We start from the raw sequence: 21,750 nt of genomic DNA, 5'->3' as shown, positions 1-21,750 counted from the left end.
CCGCCAGGCTCCCTGCACCCGGCCTGGTTGCCAGGCGACGGAGGCTGTGCTCCGGTGGGCACCCAGAGGACGACGCACGCTGTAGGATACGGAAAGAGTCGAAAGAACTCGCTTCCTATTGGCTGGGGGTGTCACGGCGAGCGCCCTGAGCCAATGAGCAAGAGCTTGCGGATGACGTTGGACGCCAGGCGACCCCTCCCATCCACGCTCTAGCAACGCGCCTGGAGACCTCGGTGGTTCTCGTAGGACCCCCGCGGGCGTCTCGATTGCCCTATGTGCACCCGGCAGCTCGCGCTTCTGCAGGCGTTCTTCCTGATGTTTCCCCAGGGCGGCCGGCCTCAGCCCTCTTCCTTCCCATCTGAGGCAGTGCCCACACCTTCGGTCCCCGCGACAGGCACGCCGGGCGAGACCGTCCAGTCCTCCTCTGTGGGGACTGCGGCGTCCCCGGCCGGACCTGAGATCTCTGTGACGAGCTCTTCCCTGGCGACCCCTTCGGCGCCTGGGAATAAGACCGTGGACCTCTTCCCAGGTGAGGGCAGGGTGGTGGGGTGATACTAACTGAACAAAGTATAGAAATGGCCACGAAGCGAGGTGTGGGGCCCTCGAAAGAGGCTGGAGGAAGTCGTGGTCCTCATCCCGCTCTCCTTGTTTCTGTTGTACTTCCCTAGTCTTGCCGATCTGTATCTGTGACTTGACCGCTGGCACCTGCGATGTGAACTGCTGCTGCGACCGGGACTGCTACCTTCTGCACCCGATGACCGTGTTCTCCTTCTGCCTTCCCGGCAGTGTCAGGTGAGCCGTGACTCCTGAAGGAGCTGGGGGGGTCCAGAGTGGGCAACAGCTGGACGGTAGTTAGCCTACCTGGCCCTTGTCCCCACTTGTGCTAACTAGCGTGCTCACTTCTCTTTTCCCAGCTGCGCCCTCTGTTTTCATATTCTATAGAGCTGAGTTGTCCAGAACAGAACCTGCGTGTTGCCCATCAGCTCTTCAAGAGCTTGTCTCTGACAGCTGACTGACATCTTGGACCCACTTGGCCTTGTAAATACCTTCTCCGTCCTCTCTCCTCATAGGTCTTCAAACTGGGTGTGTATAGACAACTCCCTTATCTTCCGGAGTAACTCCCCATTTCCTTCGAGAGTTGTCTTGGATTCAAATGGAATCCGCCAGTTTTGTGTCCACGTGAACAACAGTGAGTAGACATATGTTGGCTGTACTTGTATAAGGTTTATTGGGAACTAGCTTTCTCTTTGGCCCACCCTTCCCCCTTTTCTTTTGTTAACCTTTTATTTTTTGTCCTTTGAGAGTATCTCATTTTCCCTCTCCTATCATCCCTTCCTTGCGCTTGCTGTGTGTTGTTAGGGACATCTTTGCAATTTCTTGGTCTGCATTTGCTGTGGACTAGAGAACTCATACAGCACTTTAGTTTGAATGCTTACAGTCACTCTGCTTGGCTCATGGAAGCCCAGAGATCCCAGAGCCCGCACTTGCCCGCTTTTCCTTGGAGGTAAATGTTCTGTCAGGTGGTGTCCAGCAGATTCAGTGTGTGAAGATTTCAGATGACCCATCAGTACCGTCTGATTCAGAGCAGTGCTTTTCACTGACGTGCCTGCACATCACTCTGAGATCCTGTAACCGTGCAGGCCTGACTGTGCCGATCTGGGGACCTCCCTGGTGATTCAGGTACCTCACGAAGAGTAGTCTGAAGGTCCCAGCATTGAACGATGCACTGACTTTAGGCTCTTTGAGAAGCCTGAAAAGTCAGATAATTAGGACGATGTTCAAATCATCACAGAGGCTAAAGGTCAAGCCTATATCCTGTGGGATCTTAATTAGTTTGCAGTGATGCAGGGCTTAATGATGCAAAGAATGAAACTGGCATGGAGCAGATTCTGCTGGGTTCCATCTTCAAAGGGTAGGAAAGCCTGGTGTGGCAACGCTGAGTGCTGTCCTTCATCTGTCAGGCAGGGGACAGCACCAGGTTGTGTTGCTGGAGCTCCTGGTGCTGAAGGGCCCTATAGAGAGGGTAGAAAAGTATGGGCAGATTCATGCAGGTTGATAACAAAAACTATAAAATTGTTACAGCACATACCTTTTGGAGTACCTGAAGTCTTGAATATAAGAATTGAAAGGTGAAAGGAATAAAATACAACAATCCATATAGTTGATCGAATTTTAGCTCATCTTAAATAGTGATCCAGTTAACAGGTTGCAAATGAGTTAGAAGGTGATAGAAATCAGGATTGTTATTCCTGGAGTGCTGAATGAGAACCTTCTGGGACAGCGTTCTGTGGCTTTATTTGTATGGCTTTGATGACAGTAGATACATTACTTGACATACTTTGAGCTCATGCTTTAGTACATTTACACACTTTATGTATATTATACTTTAAATTTTAAAAATTGTTAGTTATTTGGCATGCCTGGTAGTTAAAAATAAATGTTCATCTTTGATCTAAATCCTCTTTCTTTTTAAAAAAAAAAAAATAGCAAAATTGAACTATTTCCAGAAGCTACAAAAGGTCAATGCGTCCAACTTTGAGGCCCTGGCTGCAGAATTCGGAGGAGACTCCTTCGCTTCAACAGCTCCAACCCAGGCACTGCTACCTTTTTACAAGGTGAGCCTGGGGAAGGAGGTGGCATTGTTCAGTTAGGCCTCTCTCCTCACTGTATACAATTGTCCAGGGAATATCTGCGGTAATGCCCTACAAGGTAACCTTTCATCAGCTCTGTTGGAGGGCAGCACTGTCCACATTAAAGCTGTTAACCTTCATTTGCACTTTTTTCTCGGGTGTGGTTCATTCTAGTCTTGCTGTGAGTAAATATCCCCACTATCTTACGCAGGCTGGGGACCCTGTTCTGACATACTTCCCCAAGTGGTCTGCAGTAAGCTTGCTGAGGCAGCCTGCAGGAGTTGGAGCTGGAGGACTCTGTGCTGAGAGCAATCCTGCAGGTGAGTCGAAGCCAGAAACAGCAGCCTTCTGTCCAATTTAATGCAAACTTTTTCACTGACTCTCTTGATTACTTGTGTCCTAAGGTTTCCTAGAGAGTAGAAGTACAACCTGCACTCGTTTCTTCAAGAACCTGGCAAGTAGTTGCACCTTTGATCCAGCCCTTGATGCTGCCTCTTACTATAATTTCACAGTCTTGAGGGTGAGTGTCTCTTTTCTTCTCACTCTCTCTGTCACCACTGTGGATTTGAAGTCAACCCTGGGTTGTGGAAGGAACATTAAACGGGAAGTTAGACTCAAGAGCTACATAAAAGGCAGAAGGCTTAGAAACACCTGTCATTTGAGAAGAAGATGACAGAATTGGGAATACAGACCCCAGATAAGAACTTATCACCCTCCTGGTTAATGGAATTGACTTGGGGGAACAGAAGGCTGGCTCCTCACTATTCACCAGACTTCCTGTTTTGTCTATTACATAGAGCTCTGTCCAACCCCCGCCCTCCCCTCCCCACCGCCAGCCAGCTCCACTTTTTATCATTTTAGTGTAAAGGGTCAAGCAGAAGACAGGAAATATATCACTCTAATGCATTTTTTTTTTTTTTAATACCAAAACCTATGAGTAGTAATATAAACCACAAGTTCCTGGTGATTTTATGACAAGTATATGCACACTTTTGTCTCTCTTGTCTTATTTCAGGTTCCAAGAGGTATGACTGATCTGCAGAATATGAAGGTATGACATGGTTTATCAGGAAAAAGAAGAAAGAATATTTGGCCTCTTTACATCTGAGAAAATTTCAGTCTAGATTATAATGGTGAGATAAATGTAAGCATGGTGTATCACAGTTAAGTATGGGTCTAAAACAGTGGTTTCCTAAGTGTGTTCTATGTCACAATCCTGAGGCGTTTGGAAAACATTGGGGTAAATAAACACTGTATTGAGGCTGGTCTTCTTGGAGTCTTTAATTTGCTGAAGAGAGTTGCTAATTTTTATGAGGGGAGGATTGAATGCATTATTTCTAAAAATTTACTTAGGCTATGGAAGCCTTCTTCTGTATCCAGCATTGTTGGATGTAAATATCTTTCGAGAAGTGCTGATTTAGAATGACTTGAATTTTAGTTGTAGGCTGGAAACAAGAAGGACAGGGGAGGGAGGAGCACAGGGAAAGGAACCCCTCCTGTAGCTGGCAGAGAGCAGTGCAGCCTTCCCTTGGAGCTGACTTGCCTCTTTCCTGTGCTAGTTCCAGGTGCCTGTAACACTGGCCTCTCAGGCTGACCCTCCTTTCTTGGCTGGAAACGCGTGTCAGAATGTCGTTTCCCAGGTAGGGATGCCAACCTCCTATTGTGGACTGCAGTCTGTGTATCAGCATTGCCAAAAGAACCTCATCTTTCATGAAGTGGGAGCCTGACCCCACCAGGATTTTGCATAACCTAGAGTCTGACACTTCAGGAGTTGAGTCCATTGTCTTCTTCCCTGCCGTGTTTCTGTCATTTCCGTTGTATTGTCCCCCACTATTTCAGGTTCACTGTTTCTGACTGCTTCAATCTGCTGCTGATTCTTACTGGATGACCAGTAAGAATTCTTCCTGCTGAGCCCAGTAGCTAAAGACTTTAGCTTAGTGGCTAAAGTCTTTGCCTTGCATGTGCCAGGATCCCATGTGGAAGCTGGTTCTAATCCCGGCAGCCCCACTTCCCATCCAGCTCCCTGCTTGTGGCCTGGGAAAACAGTCGAGGAAAGCCCAAAGCCTTGGGACCCTGCATCTGCGTGGGAGACCCTGAAGAGGCTCCTGGCTTTGGATTGGCTCAGTTCTGGCTGTTGCAGCCACTTGGGGAGTGAATCAGCAGATGGAAGCTCTTCCTCTCTGTCTCTCCTTCTCTCTGTATATCTAACTTTCCAATAAATCTTAAAAAGAAAATCCTCCTGCCGACAATATTTTTTGTTGACAGTAAAATTGAAATGAATTAGCTTCTGTTCCTTGTTCTTTCAATCTCACCTAAAGAAGTTAGAATTTCTTGAGGCATCATATTAAAGATTGCTAATAAATTTATGGTTACCTTCATTTGCTTGTGTGTCATGAACCGCAAGAAATTATTTCTATTTGTCTTCAGACACTGGGTGAGATGAGTCAGCCAAGTTTCCATCGAGGTTCACCTCAGCTTCTGCTTTTACTCGTTTTCCTCTGTTCACAATCAGATTTCTTCTTCCCTTTCAGTTCTTATCATAAGCTCACCTTTGAGAGAGCTCCATCACATGAAATTGTAATGTGAAGTCAACATTATGTTCTCATGGTATTTACATTTGGCATTTTAAGGATCATATTTGGCTTTCCTCCATTCCAATAAAACTCTTAAAGAAGAGAATCTTCTGTTTTAAGCATAATCAGCCCAGTAAATTTATAAATTGATTCTCCTTTTGCATTTCAGGTCATCTATGAGATAGAGACCAATGGGACTTTTGGAATACAGAGAGTCACTGTCAGTTTTGGTCAAACCAACTTGACCGTGGAACCAGGAGCTTCCCTACAGCAGCACTTCATCATTCGTTTCAAGGTTAGAACCCTTCTCCTAATTGGGGATCAGCAGGAAAAGAGAGACCACCTTAGAAATGGTTTCTGGGCTTCTGTAATACATGCCACATAGAATCAGAGTACAGAAGCCTAGTTCAGTTTGTTGTTAACTACAAAAGTTAGGTATTCAAAAAAAAAAAAAGTTCGGTATTCAACAGATATGTATTCACTAACATTGTCTCTGATTCTGTATTTGGCATCCTACAAAGCAAGACTTCAGTCTTAAAACTTTTTTTGCAGTAGTTGCTTTGAATCTTAAACTTCTCCAACACACAACATAAATTCTTTAACTAGCTTTTCTCACGTTTTTGTGCATTCAGTATTTTATTCATCTCCAAATTCACTTCCAATTCACAGTCTTGATCACCACCTGTTCCCTTTCAATTTCTTCTTTTCTCTTTTGAACCCAGCAGAGTTCTTCTCAATGTTAGCTTCAGGCCATCAGCCAAGCCCTGTGTCTCTCAGAGGTCACCTCTGCAACATCTGTAGTTAATTAAAATATATATATATATATATATATATTTTAAATTACGTGTAATTTCTTTGATTTCAGCAAGATTAAATATAGCCCTAAATTGGCAATATTTTTAAAATAACATTTTAAATGTATTTTTATCTTATTTAAAAGAGAGAGAGACAGATCTTCCAGCCCCTGGTTCAGTCACCAGCTGCCTATTACAGTCATGTCTGCATCAGGCCAAAGCCAAGAGTCCAGAACTCAATCCATGTCTTCGCCTTGAGTGGCAAGGACTCAAGAACGTGAGGCAGCACCTGCTGCCTTGCAGGGATGTGCATGAGCAGGAGGCTGGCTCAGAACCAGGCACTCCTGTAAAGGATGCAGGCACCACAAGTGGTACCTTAACTGCCCAGCCAGGCACCCACACCTGATGTTTGAAGAACAGGGGTGAGGGACCCTTGGTTACAATCATTAGTAAATGCAGCATATGATGGATTTCAACATTTTAGTGATTAGAAAAAGTGAAATACTGAAGTAAAAACTTCTGCAAAATGCTTTACTGGCCAAGAGCCCAGATTGTTCACTGTAGCTCACTGGGTTGCCTTAAGTAGGGGTACGAAGCACAGTAGTGAAGCAGAGTGCCTCATGCTTTGCTCCAGAACTGACCTTCCTTCACTCTTCCTGCAGGCTTCTCAACAAAGCACCGCTGCTGCTCTGCCTGGACCCAGAAGCGGGAATCCTGGCTTTATTTTTGGGAAACCGCTCTTGGCTTTAACTGGTGATATAAGTCACTCAGTATCCTTTTTTGTTTGTTTTTTTGTTTTGTTTTGCTTTTGTTTTTTGTTTTGTTTCTGGGTGGCCTGTTAACAGTCTAAGAGGAAAAGCTGCAGCATTTAACCTTTTGAGCTTCCAATTCTTAAGCTTCCCTCCTTTTTTAGGCATGTAGCACTTTCTTCACCACACTACTAATTGTGTCTCAAATGTTGATGTCATGAAAGACTTTAATGTTAGACTGGCCACAGGTGAGGTCTGGATTGACTTTTGTTGGTTTAATGGCGTATGATGCATGATTTTCCAAAAAATGGTCCTTGTTCCTGTGCTTTTTAGTCACTACAGGGCAAAAAGTTGTGGCTTGAACCACATCCTGATATTACTCAGGTATAGAGTGTTAAGGGAATAAGGAGGCATAAATTTCCCAGTCCTTCTCATTTGTTTTTCAGTTCTGATCTCCTTGATAATCACCTTTCTACCTCAGATGACCCTCTTACAGAGCCAGGGTAATGGAATGTGCTCTGTTAAGAGACATGAAGTACAGTTTGGAGTGAATGCAATATCTGGATGCAAGCTCAGGTAAGTCTTGGCTTCCATGTAACCTCCCACATTTTTGTCTCTGCTTGTAGGGAAAATGCTCATACGGTAATGTTTGTTTTGAACCGACAGCTCAGAGAAAGCTCCTTAGGAGTAGTCTCTTAATACTCTTAATCAGAGTTTTCTGACAGTCCTCAGCACCTAGCAAGGGTGCTTTCCTCCAGTCAGCTTCATCCTTTCATTGCTAATGAGTGGATTCATGTACTGATGTGCTTACGTTATTATGTTCACTCTGGGCTCCAGCTTGCCTCGTGTTAACTTACAGGCTGTCGAGGGCGGGCTGTCCCGGCCTGCAGCGGGAGATTTATCAGGCTCTTCACGGACAGCCACGAGCAGAGTACGTTGCCATCTTTGGTAACGCAGACCCGGCCCAGAGAGGAGGGTGGACCAAGATACTCAGGAGGAGCTGCAGTCTTTCGGTAAGGAGAGTTACTCTGTCTGAGCATGACTGATTTTGCCCCTTAGTGAATTACCGGGAATAAGGTTAAAGCCATCCTGTTTGCACACATAATGCGGGTCATAGAAGGAAGGACATAAGTAAACAATCATGTCCACTTGAAATAATTATCTCAGGCTCGCTTACACATAACTCATGTTTCTTACTTGGTTAAAGAAAAAGAAAAAGAAAAAAATGAGAAACTCAAGAGATTGTGATTCAGAGTCACCCTATTTTTTTCAAATATTCTCTCATTTGAATATTTGGTCAGCACAGATTTCGTAATTATACTCATCACTACACTCTTCAATTTTACTCTCTCTGTTACAAAAATTTGGTTATATATTTAAAGGAAATTCATGAACAGCTTAAAAATGGAAATTGTATGTATCATCCCTGCATCTTGAAATTAGTCCTGCAAAAGTACTACTTTAAGTATATCTTCTTTATACCAGAAACTTTCTTTTTTTATAACTATTTTTTTTAAAGATTTATTTATTTTTATTGGAAAGTCAGGTATACACAGAGGAGGAGAGACAGAGAGGAAGGAAGATCCTCTGTCTGCTGATTCAGCTCCTGGCCACAGTAGCCAGAGCTGTGCCGATCCAAAGTCAGGAGTCAGGAGCTTCCTCTGGGTCTCCTACATGGATGCAGGGTCCCAAGGCTTTGGGCCATCCTTGACGGCTTTCCCAGGCCACAAGCAGCGAGCTGGATGGGAAATGGGGCTGCTGGGATTAGACCCAGTGCCCATATGGGATCCTGGCGCGTTCAAGGTGAGGACTTTAGCTGCTAGGCCATGGCGTCGGGCCCTATAACTATTTTTTTTAAGATTTATTTTTATTGGAAAATCAGATATACTCCCCCAGTCTGAAGCCAAGAACTCTTCCAGGTCTCCCATGCAGATGCAGGGTCCCAAGGCTTTGGGCCGTCCTCGACTACCTTTCCAAGCCACAAGCAGGGAGCTGGATGGGAAGCAAGACCACCGGGATTAGAACTAATGCCTATATGGGATCTTGGCACATGCAAGACGAGGAATTTAACCTCTGTGGCTACTGTGCAGGGCCCATATAACTAATTTTTAAAGATTTATTTTTGTTTGAAATATAGATTTACAGAGAGAAAGATCTTCTATCTGCTGGTTCCCAAACAACCACAACAGCTGGAGCTCAGCCAGTCCAAAGCCAGGAGCTTCTTCCGGGTCCCCCACTCAAGTGCAGGATCCCAGGGACCTGGGCCATCCTCCACTGCTTTCCTAGGCCACAAGCAGGAAGCTGGATGGGAAGTGAAACAGTGACACAGTGGAACAGTACTCGTATGAGATGCTGGCACTTGAAGGTGGAGGATTGGTATATTGAGCCGTGGCACTAGCCCCATGTTTTAGAAACTCGTGGCTCCCTGATGCGTTCAAAACAGACTACATGGAGCAGGCATTCCCCTTGCTGGTTAAGATGCCCACATCTCATGTCAGTGCCTGTGTTTGATTCCCAGCTCTGGCTTCTGATTCCAGCTATCTTCCAGTGCAGGACAGTCTCTCTCTTTTTTTCCCCTCTACCTTTCAAATAACATGAAAACAGTTTTTAAAAAAGTGATATGACCATTTAGCATGTGGTAACTGTGAGCAGTCATTGAGCAATTGAAACATTTGCTGCTGCTTTACCCTGCTCAGGCTGTGAACTGTACTTCTTGCTGTACCATACCAGTTGCCCTGGAGATCCAGGTGTTGTGGGCTTACGTAGGCCTTCTGTCCAATCCACAAGCTCATGTGTCCAGAGCCCGATTCCTGTACCAGTGCCAGACAATACAGGTAAGTCACGGTCCATAAAGGACTCTTGCACAGCCTAAATTGTTTTAGGAGCCATTTGATGACAAAATTTTAAGTTTCAGACAGTCAGACTATGTTACCAGCCAATGTTTGTTTAAAGTGAGCTGACACAATTAACTTTAAACTTTATCCTCTCTGTTACTGAAACTAATCTGATGACAGTTTCTACTTTTTCCCAGATTTTAAAGAAACTTCCTGATATAAAATTATAGGATTAGTTAATTTGGTTTAAATAATACTACCACTGTTACCATACTGTGGATTCAGCTCCAGAAAACATTTTCTGAAAATGTGTGTTGAATGTGACTGTCACATAATTAGCTAATATCACTGAACGTGTTAATAATTGTGATTAAAGTAATTGCTGTGACTAGTTTGTAGTCATCAATTCTTGGTTATATGTGCTGTACTAATTAAATGCTTTCCATCTGTAGTAAGCATTCAAACATGCTGTTGTATTTAGTGTGCCTTCAGATTGCTTTGGCATCTGCCTTGCTTTTAGAACCTCTTTAGATGTTTAGAAACATGGTATTTTCATTTTACTTAGAAATTACTAAGTCCTACTAAAATGGATTATGTATAACTTGTATCTAAGTTTATTAACCTCTTTTTTAATTAAGGAGTTTTAAGTTTCTTGTTTGTTTTTTAAGCTAATTTGAAGAGGCAGCCAGATAGTAGGATGCAGAGGGAGAGGGGAGGGGCTCTCCCACATCTGGTTCACCCCTACAAATGCATTGCCACCAAAGCAAGCTGGGAACTCACTTCAGGGAACCCAATCACAGGAGCCATCACTGCTACTTACAGAGTCTGCATTTCTGAGTTCCTGTGTTGTTTAGAACATACACAGGAAGATACCCCCAGGATGGTTCTTTGATTGTCTTAGACATTGAAGCCACCTGGTACCCCTTTCTTGTCTAGATATTTTAAACAATCCCTTTTGTATGACATAGCAGAGGTTAGCTTTTCCCTTCCTACCACCATACATAACAGTCATGTAGTCTGATTGGCCTAAGAGAGTGGCAGAATTTGATCTATCTTATCCATAACTGAATGATGAAAGAAAAGTTAGTTGTGTTGCACTTACTGAGAGGTGATAAGATGTATATAAAACTGTGTTCCTTTATTTAGGATGTGGAAAGGAATTTGCAAAGGTCATTTTTTTTTATTGATTACATTGCATTATGTGACACAGTTTTATAGGCACTGGGATTCTCCCCCCAAAACCTCCCCCCCATGGTGGATTCCTCCACCTTGTTGCATTACCACAGTTCAAATTCAGTTGAGATTCTTTCATTGCAAGCATTTACCAAGCTTAAAGTCCAGCATCTTATTGTCCAGATAAGTTCAACGGTTTCTTGGGGAGACCATCTCTGGTCTGAAGGTAGAGCCAGCAGAGTATCATCCCAGTCAATTAAAAGCCCCAACATAACATCAGTAACAATTTATAATGTTATGGAATTAATTGACATGGTTTTGAGTAACCAATATGTTTGAAAAAAAATGCAAGTTCTTAACCACATCCTGTGACTTCTTCATTGACATTTCAATTTTAGTTTATATACAACCGGGTTCTATACACCTTAAAATGGCTATAGATTACTATTCAGCTGTCTTGTGTCTATTTTAATTTTAGTATTTAGCAGTTTATAGCGTTGAAGCATGATTTTGCTGAACCTGGCTGTTTTTCGGGTAGTCTAACTCTGTAACTCTAACAAGACATGTGTCAACAGTTTAGGTGAACAGTTTTAGGAGGGGTGTGCAGAGAAATCTTCAATACCCTATTGAGGAGTACCTAATCTTTGTGTCCCACCTAGTGAGGTATAAGTGAATCCATGCTGACCGTTTCCTGTTTCTAAGCTTTCCTTGTTGTTCTCTATCTATTCTAGATTTTTTGTTTGTTTGTTTGTTTGTTTTGAGGGGTTTCTGGCGCGATCCTGATGGCAAAGGTCATTTTGAGTATGCAAAAATTTTCACTCCATTAAAGCTCATCTCCATTAAAGATGCCATGTGTCCCTGTCAAATGCAAACATTACTTTCTTTAGTCATTTTTGTTATCTGTATGGAAAACTTTTTTAATCTCCTTGATCTTGAATGGAAAATTTTCTCCTAAAATCACATGAATTGTCTTTTTAAGGATTTATTTGTTTATCTATTTGAAAATCAAAATTACAGAGAAAGGGAGAAGCAGAGAGAGATCATTCATCTGCTAGTTCATTCCCCCAAATGGACACAATGGCCAGGGCTGGACCAGGCCGGAGCCAGGAACTTCATTCAGGGCTCCCGTGTGGGTGCAGGGGCCCAAGCCCTTAGACCATCTTCCCTTGCTTTCCATAGCACACTAGTAGAGAGCTGGTTTGAAAGAGGAGCAGCCAACAGTTGAACCCATGCCCATATGGGATGTTGGTGCTACAGCTGGAAGCTTAAACTACTCTGCCACACTCCTAAACATAGTTCTGTTTGTCTTTATGCATTTATCATTATTTTATCTTTTCTTTAAAGTAATGCAGTATTACAGAGAGAAAAAGAGACAGAAAGAAAGACATCTTCCATTCACCAGTTCAGTCTCCAAATAGCCACAATGGCCGAGGCTGACCCGATCTGAAGCCAGGAGCTTCCTGCAGGTCTCCCACACGGGCACAGGGTCCCAAGGCTTTGGGTCATCCTATACTGCTCTCCCATAGGGAGGCCATAATCAGGGAGCTGTGTGGAAAATGGAGCAGCTAGGAAATGAACTGGCATCCATATGAGATGCTGAAGTTGCAAGGCAGAGTATTAGCCAGTTGGGCCAGGAACTCTACCTGGATCTCTTGAAAGAGTGGCAGGGTCCAAACACTTGGGCCTTCATCTGCTGCTGCCTCCCAGGATCAGACAGGAAGCTGAATGGGAGGTGGAGAAGCTGAGAGTCAAACCAGTGCTCAAGTGTGGGATGTAGGTTTCCCAAACAGCAGCTTAACCTGATGCACCACAATACCTGCTCTCTGATAAAGACATGGAAGGTAACAGTGTTATTCTTAGTGATGGACAGTGGTATGTTTATCTCTGACTCATCTGTATTCTTTAACTCTATAATTTACTGCTTTCCTAAATTTCTTAAAAGTCACTAAGAAACACCTAAAAATAACTTATTTTAAATATGAATTATTTCATTTACAATAGCAAACATTTAGGAGGAATTTGAAAATAATGCGACACTTCCTCACTATAAAACATATTGAGTGAAATTTAAATGGACCTAAATAAATAGTCATGCAGAAAACCCAATTTTACAGTATCTGTCCTCACATGAATCCACAGATTCAGGGCAAACTCAATAAAATCCCAGCAGAAATTTTCACAGAAATTGTCAAGCCTATTTGGAAATTTATATGGACATGCCAAGCACTTATATTGCCAAATCTTTTTGATTTTGTTTTTTGCCAAAAATTTTTTTAAGAAAGAACAAAATTGAGGCACATCTAATGTCTCTGATGCCAAGACCTGATCTAAATCTGACTATGGTACTCTAGTGTGCGGAGAGATAGACCAATCAGACAGAACAGGAGGGTCCAGAAACGCAGAACAACCAGATAAAACTGAAATATGTGTACTGGATACACATAGGAAGGTAAAAATGAACTGTGATTCCTATCTTACTTCATACACAAAAGTACTTATGCCTGGGTCATAGACTAAAGTCTAGAAAAGTTCTTCATATAGCTGAAATAGGCAAAGGTGTCCTAGATAAGAAACAAATGCTTATCCACAAAACTAAAAATCTATGATCAACACAAGATACCATTATGAAAATGAAAAGACAAGGCCCAGTGTGGTAGCCTACTAGCTAAAGTCCTTGCTTTGCATTTACTGGGTTCCCATATGGGCACTGGTTCATATTGTGAGTGCTCCACTTCTCATCCAGCTCCCTGCTCGTGGCTTGGGAAAGCAGTTGAGGACGGCCCAAAGTCTTGGAACCCTGCATCTGCCTGGCAGACCCAGAAGAAACTCCTGGCTCCTGGCTCCAGCCATTGTGACCAGTTGGGGAGTGAACCAGCAGATGGAGGATCTTTTTGTATCTCCTGCTCTCTGTAAATCTGACTTTTCAGTAAAAATAAATAAATCTGGGCCTGGCGCCATGGCTTAGCAGCTAAAGTCCTTTCCTTGAACACGCCGGGATCCCATGTGGGCACCAGTTCTAATCCCAGCAGCTCTACTTCCCATCCAGCTCCCTGCTTGTGGCCTGGGAAAGCAATCAAGGACCGCCCAAAACCTTGGGACTCAGAACCTGAGTGGGAGAGCCGGAAGAGGCTCCTGGCTCTGAATCGGCGCAGCACTGGCCTTGCGGTCACTTGGGGAATGAATCATCAGACGGAAGATCTTCCTCTCTGTCTCTCCTCTTCTCTGTATATCTGACTTTGCAATAAAAATAAACAAATTAAAAATAAATAAATATATAATAAAATTAATAAATAAAATAATAATAAAATAAATCTTAAAAAATGAAAAGGCAGACTAGTTTGGGAGAAAATATTTCTCAATATATTATCTGATAAAAAGCCTGTATAGAATATAAAAATTATTTCAATAAGTAAGTAGTATAAGGAGAAAAACTAAAACATGGGCAAAAGATTTTAACTTCACAAAAGGAGATAAATGGCCAGTAAACATAAAACATATTCAACATAATTAACCATTAGAGATATTCCATTAAAACCCACAGAATATTACTTCATGTCTGTAGAATAGCTAGTCAAAGACTTGACAACTATGTTCCAAAAATGTTGAATTCACAAATGTTACTATTAAGAAGGAAAAATGTTCACAACCTCTTGGTCTTAAGTTTTCAATAGTGCACCTTCCCTGTGATCCAACAATTTTACATTTATTTATGCCAGAAGAATTAAAACATACTCCCCAGAAAGATGTGTATAAGAAAATGTGTAACAATCTTATTGATAATGTCAAAAAAAATGAAAACAACCCAAATACATATCATCGGGAAAATAGGAAATATATTTATGTGATGGAATTCAGCTCAGCAGTTAAGCATATAATGAATTATTGCCACGCAAAACAGCAAAGATTAATCCCAAAAATACTCATCTTGAGTGGAAGAAGCCAAACACACACGCACACACACATATCGTAAGATTTCATTTGTGAAATACAAGAACAAGCAAAACTCATCATTACTGATAAAAGTCAGAAAATGATCACTGTAGGTGAGGGACAGAGAATAGTCTGGAAAGGGACCCAAAGGGACTCTGAGATGATAGACATTGTCCAGGTCTAGGTTTATATTGACAAAGAGCATATATAGCTCTCAAAACTCATTCAACTAAACATGCTAGGTGTGTATATACTATTGTTTATAAATTATACCCTTAATAAAAATATTAAAAACAAGAAAAAATATGCAAAAAAGTAAGAGGGCAAGCCACTAAAGATATATTTAGAATGCATATATTTGAGGAAGTTCTTATATACACTATAAGGAACATAGATCAATAATGTGTTACACATGTGAGCGAAAGATAAATTTGCTGATGTGTGTACTCTGAATACATCCATAAAAACGTACATCTAAAAGATACTGGTCACAACAATTAATTAATATAAAATGAAATTAATATAAAATGGTTGAAAATTGTGATTACTGGGATAGGCTTTTTTTTTTTTTAAAGATTTATTTTTTATTTTATTTTTATTACAAAGTCAGATACACTGAGAGGAGGAGAGACAGAGAGGAAGTGGAGCTGCCAGGATTAGAACCAGTGGCCATATGGGATCAAGGCAAGGACCTTAGCCACTAGGCCACGCCGCCAAGCCCCTGGGATAGGCTTTTGGCCTAGCAGTCAACATGATACATGTGCCTGGGTTTGAGTCCCTGTTCCAGTTCCCAGTTTCCCTCCCTGACAGTGTAGTCTCTGGGAGGCAGCAGGTAAAGGCCCAAGTCACTGGGTCCCTGCCACCTACACAAGAGACATGGACTCAGTTCCCAGTTCCCAGACCTCTTTTCTGTCTACCCCTCACTTGCTCCGTTGCTGTGTTTCTTGCTGTGTCGATGTCAATTTCTCGGCCTTGAATAAAAAATTTAACACTGTACTGTAACTATAAAGATGTAGTAGAATATGTGCATATTTCCTATGATTATAGCCAAAGTCTAATCAGAATGTATGTATTGCTAACAAAGTAGATCTTATTTGCAGATATAGGATTTTGCTCCATTATAAACTAAACTGGAGCAAATAAATGCCTGAAATCTTATAAAGTTTTACAGTAGAATTCCTGGTGGTAATTTGTAAAGTAAACATAGGGCCCGGCGGCGTGGCCTAGTGGCTAAGGTCCTCGCCTTGAACGCCCCAGGATCCCATATGGGCGCCGGTTCTAATCCCGGCAGCTCCACTTCCCGTCCAGCTCCCTGCTTGTGGCCTGGGAAAGCAGTCGAGGACGGCCCAAAGCTTTGGGACCCTGCACCCGCGTGGGAGACCTGAATCAGTGCAGCACCAGCCGTTGTGGTCTCTTGGGGAGTGAATCATCAGACGGAAGATCTTCCTCTCTGTCTCTCATCCTCTCTGTATATCTGACTTTGTAATAAAAAAATAAATAAATCTTAAAAAAAAAAGTAAACATAAAGTAGTATAGCTTATAGTAGAAATAAATTAAGTCAACCATACATAACAGAACTAGATTGGTGGAAAAGCAATGTGCTGACTTGGTAATGGATCTTTTGTCTGTCTTAATGAAGACAACAAGATTACTGGGCAGTGAAGGCACTTTTTTTCAAGGTACTTCTTGCTGTGCATGCTAAACAATGAATTCTCTAATTTTGCCTATACATAAGGTTAAAACTACAAACATAAAAACTTTAGATGTCAGATTTTTAATACTTAACATAACTCAAAAACTTCATTTAGATGCAAAACAACAACAACAACAAAGACTTATTTGCCTTATTTGAAAGTTAGTGTTAGAGGGAGAGAAAGCAGTTTCTGTTCACTGGTTCACTCCCCATATAGCCACATTGGCTGGTGATGGGCCAGCTGAAGCTGGAAGCCAGAAGCTTCTTCCAGGTATCCCATGTGGGTGCAGTGGCCCAAAGAGTTGGGCCATCCTTCACTGCCCAGGTCATAAGCAGGGAGCTGGACTGGAACTAGAGCTAGCCAGGACATGAACTGGCACCCATGTAGGATGCTGGCTGTGCAGGCAGAGGTTTAGCTTGCTATGCTGCCACCACACTGGCCCCCAAAACTTCATTCTTCATGTGATCCTAAAACTCAAATTCTAAAATGAGTCAGTGACATTCAATATTATTCAGTGACTTCGTAAGTGCAATTTAAAGCCTTTTAATGGGAGTATCTAGTAACCTACCTTTGTTTCAAATCCCCTCACAATTATGGAGACAAATAAATGAATAAATATTTCCTATGAAATAAGTATGTATATGAATGAATGAAATATGCCCTCTAGGTATCTTAATTACAGTGTGGCCAGGAAGGATCAAAGATCAAATGGACCAGTGGTTGCCAATCCACTTGATAGCCATCACATACGTTCCTTGAGATTTTTCACCTGTTATTATATAGGTCCATTTCTCCAAAAGTACCTTTCCTTCTTTGTCCTTTCCCACTAAAATCCTGACTTAGTCTGGGCCATCTTCTATGCCTAGAATGACATACAGAGGGGTGAACAAGACGTAACTATCATCCCTGGAAGAGGAGAGGCGATTCTGAAGTAAAGTTGGAGCAGCTCTAAGCATTGCTATAGAAATTCACCCGAGGCACTGGTGTCCTAAACCTGGCTGGGCCCCGAGGGCTCTGGGAAGTAAGAAGAATTCAGAAGAATGACAGGTGGCAGAGGGAGAAGTTGGGGGGAAGGTCAAAGATGCTAGGTAGTGTTTCATTTGTGCGTTTCACCGGGGCCTTTCACGTTTCCTACATGATACTCTGTGGACTAGGCCTAAGTGTGATTTTGCGTTTGGCAGTACTCTTGCATTTTTATTCCTCCTCCCATTTTTGATGGATATTCCCTAAGGCTTTCTTCCTTTTTTGTTTTCCTGATGCCAGCCCAATGCCTTAAGGGACAGAAAACCAGGCTCCTAAGTTGTTGAGGCTAGAAAGCCCTCCTTATAGTTCAGTTCCCCTCATGGTAAATAGTTGTAAAAGGTATCAAATTATTTTATAATTGTGTGAATTAACCAGGCAATACTACATGTGTTTTTAACGTTTTAAAAACAAATACGAGAAAAGAGAATCTGCTTAAATATACAGTACCATATCCCCCACCCTCCTCATCTCCAAAAATGTTTGTGCCTCTTTAATTCATGCTGTTTTCTTCTGTGTTTACCTTGACATCCAAGCAATGTGTGTAGTTAGATCCCGAATCATCAGAGGGAATGCAGTGACTTCCTGTTGTTGTAGGTGAACAAACAAACCCTAGAAGGGTTACTATCAGCAAAATTATGTTCCCAGAGCCTGTTGCGGACTGGCCAAAGACCCCAGCAGCTCCTGTGCGTATCATGGTGAACAAAGGTGAACTGCAAACATCTTCATATCAGGTTTCACAAGAGAGTTGTGAATGGTCAAATTATCATCAGGTTTGCTTGGTGAGCACAGTGGGGGTTCATTCAGATAAGCCTGATTCCAGTATCTTCAAACTGTGACCATAATACCAAAAGCCTGTCTTAGATCAGATTCTGGAGCCAGCCCCACAAAATCCCTTCTCTTGGCAACACCTGTTCAGTTTGACTTTAATTGCTGAGTGGTTAGGGGTGGCTATGATTTTCTAAATCTACATAACTGAGATCTTTGCTTTTTTTTCTCCACTGAAATTTCTGCAATTTAAAAAGAGTAGAATTCATCCACCCCTTCTACTGGTGGTAGATACGCACTGTACTATTTGAGAGCCTGGAGCCCTCTGAGAACTGATAGGTTTGAGCTGCCAACCACATAAACAGCAGCAGTTCTGTCGCCTGGCCTGCTATCAGACAGCTCCCCAGTGAAGGAAAGCTAGAGTTGGTCTTAGGTAGAGGTAACTATTCACAGTTCTGGCATCTTGGACTATTGCCAAGAAACTTATTTCCTTGACTCCTTCAGAAAGAACTACATAGCCGAGAAAAAACAAAGGTGTACATTGCTTAGAGCAATTTGCTTTTGGCTTTTCTTCAGGGAAAATGAAAGTCAAGTTGGAAAGCCATATAACATATTGAGTACTAACTGACTGTCATTCGCTTTCTTCCTTCAGGATGCCCAACAAATAATGGAAGTTTCTTTGACAACTCTTGTGAATTTTGTGGACATTACCCAGAAGCCAGAGCCTCCAAGGGGCCAGCCCAGAGTGGACTGGAAATTACCATTTGACTTCTTTTTTCCTTTCAAAGTGGCATTCAGTAGAGGAGTAAACTTGCAAAAAGGTTCAGGGCCCCTCAGCCTTATTCTGTGCCTGTTACTACTTGGAGTTCTCAACTTAGAAACTAAGTGAAGGACGAGATTAATTCGATTTCAGTTTTCCCTATGGGAAGCTCTGAAACAGCCTGCTAATCCTGGCTCCATAGAGCCTCACTTACTCATGATGAGGGGAGGACATTTGGGATAATAGAGCTGAAGGCTGCTTTCGGTATGAAAGTAATCAAAATGCTCCATCCATCATAGCTGTCTACGGAGGGCTCTGTGGGCTACCAGCTACACATCAGTCTCTACTTCTCAAAGAAGGCAGGCAGCCATCCTCAGCCCACCCAGTTGGGTTATACCCAACTAAAGGCTTACAGGACCTTTATCCACCTGCTCACAGGCACAGTCAAACCCAGCAGACAGGAGAACGCGCTCATGCTGTCACCCAGATTGAACCCAGAAATGACTGCCTTTTGGACGTCAAAGGAACTGTTCAGGTGGAAAACTGTTGGCTATATAGTCTGTCTGGTTCCTTTGCCAAAGTCTGACGACACTGTTTGCCCAGCCATGAGTGAGGAAAGCAGTTCTTCCTGCTCAGTTTCCACCATGAAGGTAGAACCCCAGCTCCCTTTTCTACAAGCAAACGACCCTCCACCTATTCATCTCTGTTCTTTCTTTCTTTTATTTTAATGATGCAAAGTAAAACTGATTGAAAACTTTGTTGCACTAATTCCAGGAGCACAGTAGAAGTTAACTGACTGTCGTCTTTTGGTTATTTTTTTTTTTAAAGATTTATTTTATTTTCATTACAACGTCAGATATACTGAGAGGAGGAGAGATAGAGAGGAAGTGGAGCCGCCGGGACTAGAACCAGTGGCCATATGGGATCAAGGCGAGGACCTTAGCCACCAGGCCACGCCGCCGAGCCGCTTTTGGTTATATTTTTAAGTGTGTGAAGTTTTTTGGTTTTGTTTTGTTTATTATAAATAACACAATAACATTCTAATCAAGGAATCTAAGTTCTCTTCCTGTGAGAATCACTATGAAAACACCAGTGTTGTGGTAGTGCCGTTAGTAGTGATTTCAGCATTAAATCTACATCTCAGCCTAAGGTAATTGCCTTGTCTAACTGGCCAATTCAAAACTTTGGCTTGCAGGTGTTAGAAACAAACAGCAAAAAGAAACAAACAAAAAACCTGCCTCTTAAAAAAAAAAAAAAGATTTATTTGAAAGGAAGAGTTACGGAGAGAAAAATATCTTCAACCCACTCATTCACTTCCCAAATAGCCACAACAGTGGGACTGGTTCAGGCTAAGGCCTGGAGCCTAGAACCCCATCCAAGTCTTCCATGTAAGTGCGCTCACTTGGGGAGTGAATCATCGGATGGAAGAACTTCCTCTCTGTCTCTCCTCCTCTCTGTATATCTGCCTTTCCAATAAAAATAAAATAAATCTTGAAAAAAAAAATTCTTAGTCTCCAATTGCTCCAAAGCCATTATATACATTTAAAATAAGTAATACTATTCTGCAAGTGTAATATGCTTATAAAATTATCCTTTTAAATAAGTGTGCCATGTTTTAAGTATATTCAGTTATGCAACAGCCACTAAATTTAGAATGTTTTCAGCATCCTAGAAAGAATGCCGTGCACATTAGTAGTCACCTTCCAGCTCCCTTTTCCCTCCAGTTCCTAGCCATCACTAATACCTTCTTAGATATCCCTCCGCTGAACAGCTCATATAAATGGAATCATACAACATGTAACTTTGTGTCTGGCTTTTTAAATTTAGGGTAATCTTGTCAGGGTTCACACCTGTTGCAGTATGAACAGTACTTTACTCCTTTTTATGGCTGTATCACATCCAGTATATTGGATACTATATTACTTGGCAGTTGATAGACATTTGGATTGTTTCCATATTTTTGGTTTGTATGAGTAATGCTGTTAGAAACATTCATGTAGAAATTTTTGTGTAGACGTAATTTCACTTCTCTTGGGAATACACATTAGAGTGGAATGGCCGTGTCAGGAGTATACGAGGGTTCCAGTTTCTCCACATACTATCCATCAGTTGCTGCTGCCTTTTTAATTTTGGTCATCCTAATGGGTATGAAAAGACGTCTTATAATTGTGCCTTTGTAAATTGTAGCACATAGAGATCTCATACCAGATGTTGGAGTATCCCCCTCCCCACCATTCATTTCCTGTCTGATCACAAATGTTTAACATACTTCAGAAAAGATTTTATGATCATCTTATTTCCAGTCTTCTTATAACAGACCTTCAAAAATTATTATTCTTTTCATACCTAATGAACACATTAGGTTCTCCACTTATTTTTCTTTGAAATCTAAAAAGCCATTAGTAGAACAATGTCTTATTTCACTCTCTTTATGCATACAAGGAAGTTTAGCCATTTGACCTACTGCACAAAATGTCCCTATTGTAATCATGTGTTCAATTTGAAGAACAAATTTTTTTAAAGATTGATTTTATTTATTTGAGAGGCAGAGAAGTAAGGAGAGAGAGAGAAGTAAGGAGAAAGAGATCTACCATTTGCTGATTGGCTCTCCAGATGGCTGTCCCCGCCACCACTAGGCTAGACCAAAGACAGTCTGGAACTCCATTCTGGTCTCCCGAATGGGTGGCAGGGATTCAATTACGTGAGTCAACTTCCGCAGACTTCTTAAACTCGTCAGCCAAGAGCTGGGTTAGAAGTGGAGCAGCCAGGTCTCAAACCAGAATCATAGGGGATGCCAGCCACACATGTGGCAGCTTAACCCACGT

At 42.1% G+C, this 21,750-nt stretch overlaps 1 protein-coding gene across 2 annotated transcripts; it reads left to right on the top strand.

The window, feature by feature from the left end:
• The first annotated feature begins 258 nt into the window (after positions 1-258).
• On the top strand, positions 259-19,693 carry TCTN3 (tectonic family member 3). Of its 2 annotated transcripts, XM_004580021.4 has the most exons (14): positions 259-529; positions 669-792; positions 1,071-1,189; positions 2,488-2,615; positions 2,842-2,950; positions 3,035-3,150; positions 3,646-3,681; positions 4,190-4,270; positions 5,373-5,498; positions 6,660-6,767; positions 7,228-7,322; positions 7,606-7,759; positions 9,443-9,580; positions 18,818-19,693. In XM_004580021.4, the coding sequence occupies exons 1-14, from the start codon at positions 274-276 to the stop codon at positions 19,052-19,054; spliced, it is 1,827 nt and encodes a 608-aa protein (XP_004580078.2). In that variant the 5' UTR covers positions 259-273; the 3' UTR covers positions 19,055-19,693. The 2 variants fall into 2 exon arrangements, with proteins under 2 accessions (XP_004580078.2, XP_058528058.1); XM_058672075.1 differs by lacking the exons at positions 6,660-6,767; positions 7,228-7,322; positions 7,606-7,759.
• Positions 19,694-21,750: the final 2,057 nt, after the last annotated feature.

Source organism: Ochotona princeps, chromosome 13 (genome assembly GCF_030435755.1).
Source record: "Ochotona princeps isolate mOchPri1 chromosome 13, mOchPri1.hap1, whole genome shotgun sequence".
In the NCBI taxonomy this organism is placed as follows: domain Eukaryota; kingdom Metazoa; phylum Chordata; class Mammalia; order Lagomorpha; family Ochotonidae; genus Ochotona; species Ochotona princeps.
Note: the sequence above shows the minus strand (reverse complement) of the source record. Positions and strands in the feature narration are given on the sequence as shown.